The sequence below is a fragment of the Mucor velutinosus genome (genome assembly GCF_035048745.1).
Source record: "Mucor velutinosus strain NIH1002 chromosome Unknown tig00000093, whole genome shotgun sequence".
Taxonomy (NCBI): Eukaryota; Fungi; Mucoromycota; class Mucoromycetes; order Mucorales; family Mucoraceae; genus Mucor; species Mucor velutinosus.
Window position 1 is genome coordinate 1770023 of NW_027041907.1, and position 11664 is coordinate 1781686.

Here is an 11664-nt window from a genome sequence, read left to right on the forward strand (position 1 = left end):
AGGCAATGTATGTGAAGGCAATACACAATCGACAGCAGTGTGTGACTATATCGTCTCTCGGGCTTTGGTTGCTATACAACTGCAATCAAGCGAAAACGAGACAATTTTTTCCCTTTCCCTCTCTCTCTTATAGACATTTCTAATAGGCATTATAGATGTTTATTGGCATTACAGGACCACAATATAGTGGCAAGCATACCATTGCCCAATACCTTATAGAGAAGCACACATTCCAACACTTGGCCTTGAGGAATGACAAGACAAACGCTGGTCGAGAGAGCATGTATGACAATGCTTTGGTGTTTGACACTGTGGATGCCATGCAGCTCTATGTCACTGAACGCTGGCAAGAGAATTTCGTCACTTGCAGTGTAGATAGTCGAGAGCTATGGAAACTCAAGTAAGGACTCGTCGCAAGAGAGATGTACATGTGAAACCAATGTAGCTTTTTGATAGGAAACGCCCCTTCTTTTTGTTAGTTTCAGTGGAAGCACCCATAACCATGAGATACCAACGTGGGCTAGCAGGGTAAGTCTATGGATAGAGATTTAGCTCGTCTTGGCTAACGCTAATACTGTGTGTCGCAACTAGGTGTAAAGCCAAGGGCATTAAGCCTGTTGATTTAGAAGAATTTTTGACCCAAGACGATCGCACCATGTACAACATGTCAGCACAAGATGAACAGAAAGTAGACACGACGACAACGCCACTCTACAACATCATGGTGACATCGGATCTCATCATCACCAACGCTTACAAGGACACATGCGCTTTATACGAAGCACTAAATCGCCTAGACATGACCAACAAGGAAAGACTTCGACCTACTTGGGATACCTATTTTATGCAACTGTCTGATTTAGCAGCGAGAAGATCCAACTGTATGAAGCGCAGAGTGGGGTGTATTCTAGTCAAAGATTCCAGGGTAATGGCAACTGGCTATAATGGCACACCACGTGGCCTACGTAACTGCAATGAAGGCGGGTGTGGACGTTGCAATGAAGGTGCTTCATGTGGTACAGGACTTGACAGATGTCTTTGTATGCACGCAGAGGAGAACGCTTTACTGGAGGCAGGCAGAGGCAGTTTTGTGTTTGATAGCGGCGTTGTATTGTACTGTAACACTTGCCCCTGTTTGGGATGTGCTATCAAGATTATCCAGCAAGGCATCAAAGAAGTCGTGTACAACAGATCGTACGGTATGGATCAAATGACAGCCAAAGTGTTTAAAGAAGCTCAGGTCAAGTTAAGACAACACAGCCCTCCGTCCATGCAAATAGAAATTGGAGCAGACATAGAAGAGCAGATATCGCTTCTCGCGTTGAAATAAAGCATGATTATATCATAGACTCGGATCTCTCCGCTTTTATGGCACAATGATGATATCCACGCTTTCTCATTTCTCTCAATCTATTATTTGGAATTTGCCTTTTTAAGGATGTTTACAAAGCTACCCAATATAGACAAGATATTACACAAGACATTTCTCTCTCTCTCTCTCTCTCTCTCTCTCTCTTCCTCCCCCCTCTACATAATTGCATTTGAGAAATGCAATCTCAATATAATCCGAATCTCTCTTTCTTTCACTTTCTCATCTCTTTTTCAACACATTAAGAAAAATGTCCTCATTAGCAGCATCACCACTACAACATACCAAGGACTATGGTGGATCATTTGTGCATAGCTACGGCTCAAAGACATTCATCAGGCCTAAAATTGACGATGTGTTGGATGCAGTCGTACAGGCAAAATTCAATGAAAAGAAATGGGTTTGGATACAAGACGACAAGGAAGGCTATGTGAGAGGGCATGTTATCAAGGAAGAGGAGGGCTCAGAAGTAGAGGTAGAATATGAGCGAGGAGGGGTAATGTACACACACACACACACACATGGCGAGTAACAAAGAAATTGCATAAATTAATCAAGTACCTTTAGACTGGCATTATCCCTCAATCACAGATACAGCCCATGAATCCGCCTAAATTTGACATGGTCGATGATATGGCTGAACTCACCTACTTGAATGAGCCTTCTGTGATTCACAATCTCACGCTTCGCTACAAGGCAAGCCATGTATATGTAAGTCGCGCGCGGCAGATCGTGAGTACTCCTTGAAAGATTCACTGACACACTTCTCAAGACCTACTCTGGCCTCTTTTTGGTCGCAGTGAATCCCTATAGAAATCTCCCTATCTACACTGAAAACTACATTCAATCCTACAAGGGCAAGAGACGTGGAGAGATGCCGCCTCACATCTATGCTGTTGCAGATCAAGCCTACCACGACATGGTGCAAGACAAGGAGAATCAGTCCATTTTGATCACGGGTGAATCGGGTGCAGGCAAAACTGAGAACACCAAAATTGTAATCCAATACCTGACAGCAGTGGCAACCACTAACAGCAATAGCAGCAAGAAATCAGTGACCACATCAGAGCAGCATGCCAACCGACTCCAAAACCAAATCTTGCAAGCAAATCCAGTGCTTGAGTCGTTTGGTAATGCGCAAACTATCCGCAACAACAATTCATCAAGATTTGTAAGCTATAAAAACGAGAAAAATTTCCGGTTGAATAGTAGCTTATTTCAAAATAGGGTAAATTCATTCGCATCGAATTCAACAACAGAGCCCAAATTTGCGGTGCCAATATCGAGTGGTATTTGCTTGAAAAATCAAGAGTGCATCAGCAGACGTCAAGAGAGAGAAACTACCATATATTCTACCAGCTGTTGGAAGCTGATGAAGAGCTAAAAAGTAAGTCTTGGTGGTGTGTGTATTGGCAAAATGGGTGTATTGATGTGTGTGTGTATGTGTGCAGGGCAATTGCTGTTGGATGGAGATGTCAACAGCTACAACTTTATCAAGCATTCCAACAAGAAAATCGAAGGTGTCGATGACGCCAAAGAATACCAAAGCCTGTCTGTAAGTAGTACTAGTAGATCAAATCTTGAAACCCACATCATATCTTAACAACCTGAAAATTAGAAATCGTTGGATATCATGGGATTGGAGGAAAAAGAGAAGCTGGATCTGTTCAGGGTAGTGGCATCCATACTTCACCTGGGCAATATTTCCGTCACCGATTACAGAGACAGAGCTGATATCAAGGATTTTGCCGCTGTGGAGAGAGTATGTCATTTACTAGGCATTTCTGCCGAAGAATTTAAAAAGAGTCTGTTGTCTCCCCGCATCAAGGCAGGCAGAGACTGGGTCACTCAGGCCAAATCACCAGCCCAAGTTGTAGCCAGTATCGACGCACTAGCAAAGACGCTGTATGAGAGAAATTTTGCCTATCTGGTAGAGAGAATCAACAAAGCGATTGATGGCTACAAGTCAAAGGACAAGCTGGGCTTTATCGGCGTGCTGGATATCGCAGGCTTTGAAATTTTCGAATCCAACAGCTTTGAACAACTCTGCATCAATTACACCAACGAGAAACTGCAGCAGTTCTTCAACCAAAACATGTTTGAATTGGAGCAAGAAGAGTATCAAAAGGAAAAGATTGATTGGAACTACATTGATTTTGGAAAAGATCTTCAGCCAACCATTGATCTGATCGAAAAGACCAATGTGAGTGCAGCATCTACTCTATGTGTTGATTATGCCTATTAACCAGTATCATAGCCTGTTGGTATTCTGTCTTGTTTGGAGGAGGAATGTGTTGCGCCCAGAGGAAGCGATCAGCGTTTCTTGGAGAAACTCAATAAATTTTGCGACAAGGACAACCCGGAAGCCAAATACAAGAGCACGCGATTTCAAGATGGCTTCATTCTCAAGCACTACGCCGGCGATGTTGAATACTCAGTAGACGGCTGGATAGAAAAGAACAAAGATCCTCTCAACGAAGACATTACCCGCTTGTTGGCCAAATCTACACAGAAGCACGTAGCCAATCTTTTTGAAGACTACCTTTCAGATCAAGATGAAAAGATAGCGACCAAGCTCAGTTCTGGTGCCTCTGTATCATCAACCACAGCAGCCTCCACTACGTCATTCTCATCCATGCTCAAATTACGCAAAGGCAGTGGCTCCTTTCGAACTGTTGGCCAGCGTCACAAACAGCAGTTACTCTCATTGATGAATACATTGCACATGACACATCCTCATTTCGTGCGTTGTATACTGCCAAATGACCGCAAATACCCAGGCGAGATTCAAACAAAGCTAGTGCTGGATCAGCTCAGATGCAATGGTGTGCTGGAAGGTATTCGTATCTGCAGAAAGGGCTTCCCCAACCGCCTCTCCTTCGATGACTTTAGAAAGCGCTATCAAGTATTTTGCCCTGATCTAATGGATCGCAATGCATTCATTGATGGACGAACAGCCTGTCAAATGCTGGTGAAACAAATGAGTCTGTCAACTGATAGCTACCAGATTGGTACCACCAAGATCTTTTTCAAAGCAACAGTGGTATGTGTTGAACAAGGCTATTTTGTATATGCAGAGTTTAACCCCCATGTTTAATATAGCTTGCATCTCTGGAAGAGCTTCGGGACAACAAACTGAGCGCGTGCATCACTCAATTCCAAGCCATGTGCCGTGGAAGAATGGCGCGTCAATACCAGACAAGGTTCTCGCGTCAAACAGATGCTATCCGTGTCATGCAACGCAATGCTCGCATTTATGTTACCTTGCGCGAATGGCCTTGGTGGAAAATCTATGCCAAACTCAAGCCCTTGAACGCTGCTTACCGTGTGGACAGTCAAATGCGTGAAAAAGAGCAAAAGATTACATCTTTGGAAGGCGAAATCAAGGAACAGCATGATATGATTGCAGAACTCATGAGCCGAAATCAAGAATTAGAGAGCGAACATTCAGACTTCAAAGAGCTGATCATGGAAGAGCAGAATATCATTCGAGAGCTGGAAGAGACAAAAGATGATCTGGTGCGAAAATTCACAACATCAGAAGAGCGCGTGGAGGAACTCGAGCAAGAGCTTTCGGAGAAATCAGAGTTTGTAGAAGAGCAACAAAAGACCATTGATGCGCAAGCTGAAACGATAGAGCAACTCACCACACAAGTCGACACATCCAAGCTTGTGCAAGACCGTCTGACGCATGAATTAGAGTCATTGAGAGAACAAGTGCAGGAATCAACAGATCAATTAGCCATCGTCAGTGAAGAAAAGGGATCCATTGAGCAAACGATAGCCGCATTACAAGCACAAGTGGAAAAAAGTATTACTAATCTAACCACGCTAGAAGAAACAGTGGGCTCTCAAAGCCAACAAATTGAAGCGTTAGAGAACAACAACAAGGAGTACGAAGAGAATATATCCGCTAAACATGCAGAAATCGAGAAACTAAAGGAAGCATTACGATCAAGTCAAGAGAACGAAAAGAGAGCTCAGGAGAAAAGCGATGCTCGTGCAGCAGAATTGCAAGAACTCACATCATCATTGGATGCAGAGACAAAATCAAGGCAAGAATGGGAAGCCAAGTATGCTCATCTTAAAGAAGACTGGGATGCTCTCACTGCGCTTGTCAGAGCAGAGTCGGAGCAAGCAAAGGCCAAGATGTCAAGGTAAAAACGTCTTGCTATATGAGTAGCTTGTGTAAGACTCTAACATTTTCTGCTGTCGTTTAGATTTGACCAAGTGTTGAATGGCTTGAAATTCATTCAATCCGAATAGAAATCCCTTAGAATGTCCCTGCTGTCATGTCATTGCAAACCGTATTTATAGATTTTCAAGAATAGAAATCACATTTGATGAATGAGCAATAAAAAAGGATTCTCATGCATTCCTGCAACGTTATTATGGTAGAAACGATGTCATGAGTTTGGTAAAGCAGGACCTCATGCTATCGATATATTTGACTAGTACCTTTAACCGAAACCTGAAGTAAAGAATATGACTTTATCAGTTTATTCTATATGTTAAGGTCAGCATAAGGCTTGATTTATCAGTCTACACAAGGCGTAGATACTGTTCATCGTCGTGAGGGCATTCTTTGGATAGCACAAAAGTTGGTTTTAAATTCTCACCATCGCTTCTTTCTTGCTCCAAAATCTATCGTAATAGAAAATGGTGCAAACAGAAATAGTTAGACACGATTTAGGGGTCGATACCATTGTTTGAATCAATCCGAATGTTGCTTGCTTTGTTCCACTACATTAGGCCTTGTAGCTTAAGGTATACATATTCTCCTCGCTTAAAATACTATACCTTCCGTGCAATATCGTTCAAGTCGTCTACTAGGCCTCCCCAGCTTCCTAGTAGTCAAATATGCTTTGTTTGATAGAGGTGTACTACAGAGTGTACTTTTGTGCGGCGCTCCTCTTTTCACATCAGATCTTGAATGTACAAAACGGTTTCAATGCCGATTTTCGAATCGTCCAAAATCAAATTTTGAAGTATTGATGCTGCAGCATTGAAAGTAGCATGTTCCTATGACAGGATTTGAGAAGAAACGATGGTGTAATTGGATTTTAGATTGGATGGGGCTGATGCCGAGAAAGAGAAGATTTTTTGAAATACGGCATTTTCAAGTAATGAGCTTCATATAAGAACCTGTTGATTACAAGCAATTACGAGTAATAGATCGATAGATGAGGTGTTACGAAACGTTGTATTCTAAACTACTGTTTGTTGTTGGTGATACCTTGCTTCGTTGTGGTGTGGCAAAAGGTTAAAGCTACTATGATGGGCATTTTATCAAGAGGGGTGAACAGCTAATCCAAGCCCCATATTGATGCTAGAGACTTTACACCAGGACCACTATACACTTCTTGTGAGGGGTCGAGCAAGTGGTTTTAGACAATTTTGGCATGGGCTGACCTGTTGGGCACTGAAGATTCACGAAGATTAATGCTACTGCTGCAGCTTCGTGAAACTATTTAAACCCGATCTCAATATGGGTTGTTGATGTCGATTCTTGTATTGCAAAATATGTACGTATCATGAACCTCTGTTCGCTCAACTTTGATACAAGATTTCGTTGTTTGGTCCCCCCCCCCAAATGTGCTGACACCGACTCAACCTGCCTCGTATCAGCCATTTTTCCTTGATTACAATTGTCCAGCGTTGTTGTGAATAGACCTTAAGTTTAGTTGTTTTATGAATAAACATAATATCTCTGTCGGTGACGACCATCAAGAGTGCACTGTTGACCTGACAAGCATCTTGGTCAATCCGAGCAAGTTGTTAGATCCAAATTTGCATATTTTTACTAACACTCAAGTTTTAAAATCACTGTATTATTCGAGCATCTCAAAAAGACTAGATTGTCAGAATTAGAATAAAAGCGTCGATAACTTAGGTATTGAGTTCCGTACAATGCAGAATATCAGGGGCATTAGACAGAACTGTAATTTACTTACTTCTTTGGCCGCACAACATACTACGCTTTATTTTTAAGCCTAATTCTGTCCAAACTTAACCATTTTGAAGCACGAATGACTCATGCCACAAAGCGTTCTGTGCGCTTGGAATAGCACCAAACGGCTCTCCTTTGGTACGCCTTACTTACTGATGCTTTATCTCAAAATTTTTCAGGTCTTTGCAAATTTATGAAAATCCTCATTTTCAAATGGGTACTAGCAAGGGAAAATTTTTGAAAATCAAACGATCGTGTTTTTCACAGCAAAAGTGAAGACATTTTCTATGATACGTATTAGATCAAATTGACTGTAAAGATGGAATACAACACTGGAAGCTTTTTTTATGTGATTTTTATATGCCAAATTTTGACATATTCGTAGAAAACCTGTTTTCATATTTGTAATGAAATAGCCACCCAAACGCAACTTAATTGAAAACCAAAGTTCATCAAATAGCACTCATTCAAATTCATGCTATTTGGATCTATTAATGAAAGCGCTCAAATGTACATCAAAAACCCATTTAAAAATACTAAAGTAAAGATGCACGCTTATATCGCACATCGTGTGAATGAATCACTCCTGATCACAGTGTATTCAATCACACCCATGATGGTCGTAATAGGTGATGGTATCTTTATCCAAATAGAATTAAATCAATAACAAGCATATTCAAATATGACAACTATGCCCTGCTGCCATAGTTGCACAATATCCCAGATAAAGGATTCCATGCTTCAATAACAAACATCACACTTTAAACCATCAAGGTTACATTAAATCATGCTATGACGATAGCTCACCCAAGCCCATCAAGGTTACTCAAATCGACCCTTATGGCCAGTGCTCCTGCATTGACTACCACTTTAAATCAAACATCAACAACATTTGCCAGATATCGCAATAGCAGCACCTATTGCTCTCTATCATCACTAATCCTACAAGCCAGATGCAAATGTATAAATACTCTTCTTTTTTTTACTCAATTCCAGGATCTTCAGTTCATTTTATACACAAAATAAAATACAGTTGATTTCTATTGTATTTTACCTTTGCTTTATTTTTTTTGTGAAATCTATTTAAACCTGATTTCACTGCAATATTTTTGCAAATTGCTCATTATTTTCGGTCAGAAAGCTGAATGTAATTAGCATTATTCGATGCGCCTTCATTGACTCTTTATAAATGCACTATAACGTAAAGTATTACAGCGACATTCTTTATGGTCAAACGAAGCAAAAACGTCTAAAGAATCTGAAATCAAGTCAAATTCGAACATGAAAATACCCACTGCACAATTTCAAATTAAAGTGCAGCAGTTGCGGCTGCCACCACGGCAGAAGGCTGTGGCCAAATCTACTGGTCGTGACGTCAGGTAGGGCGCCCTCCCATTTTTCCATGCCCTCGTTTTTTATCCTTTTTGTAAAACGCGTTTAGTATCAAACCATATAGGTTTTGGAACCCTTTTGGTTGAAAATAACACTCTAGCTTCTGATAACACGGCCTTGTACTGTTAAAAATACTTGATACTGCTCTTTTGAAGTGGAATATAGTAAGTATCGTTCGATAACTAGGACTGGAACTCGTAAAAGCAGCACTAATCGAATTTCTTTATTAGATTTCCATATTTTTTTTGCCTGTTTGATGTGCGTGCGGCTGCCATTGCTTCTCTGCTATCTCTGCTGTCTGCTGCTTTGGTTTATTATGTCTGGTAGCTGCTTCTTTAGTCTTTGTCTGATCTCTAGTGTTGCTCGTTCTTTGGGGGTTTTTATGGTATTGCTGATGGTATTGCTGATGGTCTTGCTGATGGTCTTACTGCTGCTGCTAGCCTGGTCTTTTCTGGTCTGCTATCTGTGATGTATGCTCGTTCTCTGGTCTATCTCTGGTGATTGCTTATTCTCTGGTCTATCTGTGGAGGTGAAAAGTGATGACTTCTTTGGTCTTTGTCTGGTCTCTGCTTGTAACTTTTGTTCTTTGGTTTTTCTAGAGTGCTGGTGTTGTTGTTGCTGCTGCTGCTGATCTGGTCTTTCCTGGTCTGCTGCATTTGGTGCATGCTCGTTCTCTGGTCTGTCTCCGGTGATTGCCCATACTCTTCTGGTCTATCTGTGGCTGTGGTAAGTGGTAAGTATGTTCTTTCTTCTGGTCGCAATGATATAAAACTTCTTTGAACGCTTATATTATTGCTTCCTTTCTTGTGATAATGCATTCATGATGTTTGCCTTGTTGCGATTTTTTCTTCTTCTTTTTCTTTTGTTGGTAGTGTTTCCTCTGTAGCTTTACATGAGACATCATTAGTCATTATGTTGTATCGCGAACTTATAATACCATTGTTGCTTTACATCCGACTATTACTACCATGCGCTTTGCTCATGCATGCATTTTTCTTGCAACAGAAACAAGCTTTTTTAAACATCTTTGATGTTGTGTTTGTTATGCTTTTTTTTTTTTTGACTCATTGTGTATGAGTACCCCTTTTTTGCCTACATACTCCTATACTCTTATAGTATTATGTTCTTTTCTTCTTTCTTTTATTATTATTATGTTTCTTTGAAGCATACCTTTTTTACGTTGTGTGGATGTGCCTATCCCTGAAGCTCAACAAGACTTTATCCGAGGCTAGGAGGTAGATAGGCCGCCTCCACTTGGTTATCGCTACTTACTTTAGTGATGATTGAGGGTCTCAGTGCCTGAATTTAAAGCTAGGTGGTGTAAGTAAGGCATGCTCTAGCACCTGGGGGAAATTTGATGATAGCAGCGGCTATATTGCTACTATAGCGGCGCTTAAAATTTTGCCTCACATCAAAACAGGGGGAAACCCTCGCAATTTTTTTTTGAAGTCAGCGGAGTTTTCGAGTGATTTGATTGGCTGAAGGGTCCAAACGGCGAAGGGTTTCAACTAGTAGATTTCATTTTGATCTATCGTATATAATTTTGATTTTGTGTTTGTAATAAAAGGGTATTATTGATGTATCCATTCTAAACTAAATCCTTGAATACGTAAAAAATAATCGATTTATGCGCAGACCACATCATATCATAAACTTTGAAATGAAGCAGGATTTAGTTACGATTCTAGTTATGGCAGCACGTTCAGGATAGTACATTGGATCTATTATCCTATCATTCAGATCTGTCCATCTAGCACCTTATTATTCTCACATCATCATCACATCCCTCAGTTCAAATAGTATATAAAAACCCCTCTTATATCCAATGTGATAAAAAAATATATTGTTTACCTGATTACTTTGCGTACTCGTTTTCTAGATAATTTACTTCTGATAAATCAAGCATTTTCCAAATAGATACAATTTCAAACGTATAGATAAGTTGCAATTGTTTGATGATCTAGCATTTATTAAACAGTGGCATGTAAGAGACATCTTTTAACTTTGTTATGTGGGGGAGATTTATAATTTGCTCATTGTTGCTGCTGGTTTTGCTTTTGTTTTGTATTGAGCAAGTGTTGCATCCCATGAGATTTCCATCTACTAATACTACTACCGAACTACTCTCTCTGTTGACAAACGAGTAGACAATTATACTCCACATTAAAAACGCAAATCTGTTTCAAAAATTAGTTGCTAACTGCACGAGCAACAAGTCTTAGTTCGGCCAAGCTTACAAGAGAGTGGATAAGACATTTACACAGCTTGTCCATTACAAGTGACATGATTATGAATGATGAAGGTGATAGACACGGTGTGGGAGCACTTTGCGGTTAAAACAGCTTGGCCATACCTTGCTTCGCTGTCGTGTCAAGTCAAAATAGAATGTAAAATTGGATCTGTTAAAGAATTACACTTTTATCGAGAATGCCATCAAAGGATGCATTTATACACTTTTCATTATGCTAGGCTCTAGAGTATAATACAAATATATTGACTATCTACCCAACAACTGATTCGTAAATCATATCTAGTATAACAATTTACCCAAGGGATTTAAGAATAGCTCACGGCCTTTAGTGTGTGGCCTTGGTAGGACATTTGATGTAGCATTATCATTGTATCCATCAAGGCTTCATGGCTATATGTATTAATCCATGTTGATACCAATCATGATATTTGACGTCCCTATATAAATGCTAGTCGATTTGATCTATCTCACTAATAAGCTTTGAAATTTTGTTATTAACACACTCTGTGTCTTTAATAATTTGTACTATAATAGCACGTTAACTCGCTTATAATTATTTGTGGCAATAGAATGATGGCGTATTATGAAAATAAGAAAAAGTAGAATATGTAACCAACAGTTCTTGTCAACGCAATGTTGCCATCACTACTACGTCCAAGCAGATGTATGCTGAATTCAGCCTTAGCACCTCATAGTTGGATA

At 40.2% G+C, this 11664-nt stretch overlaps 2 protein-coding genes across 2 annotated transcripts; both read left to right on the forward strand.

The window, feature by feature from the left end:
- Positions 1-155: 155 nt before the first annotated feature.
- ATC70_002324 (uncharacterized protein) lies at positions 156-1330 on the forward strand (the record flags this gene model as incomplete). Its single annotated transcript, XM_064821702.1, has 3 exons — positions 156-400; positions 457-528; positions 592-1330. 3 exons carry the CDS (start codon positions 156-158, stop codon positions 1328-1330), a joined length of 1056 nt encoding a protein of 351 aa, XP_064681388.1.
- Positions 1331-1619: 289 nt separating this feature from the next.
- ATC70_002325 (uncharacterized protein) lies at positions 1620-5635 on the forward strand (the record flags this gene model as incomplete). The annotated part of the gene is made up of 9 exons (XM_064821703.1): positions 1620-1865; positions 1937-2080; positions 2142-2540; positions 2597-2756; positions 2821-2924; positions 2988-3572; positions 3627-4412; positions 4472-5526; positions 5590-5635. 9 exons carry the CDS (start codon positions 1620-1622, stop codon positions 5633-5635), a joined length of 3525 nt encoding a protein of 1174 aa, XP_064681389.1.
- Between the last annotated feature and the right edge of the window lie 6029 nt (positions 5636-11664).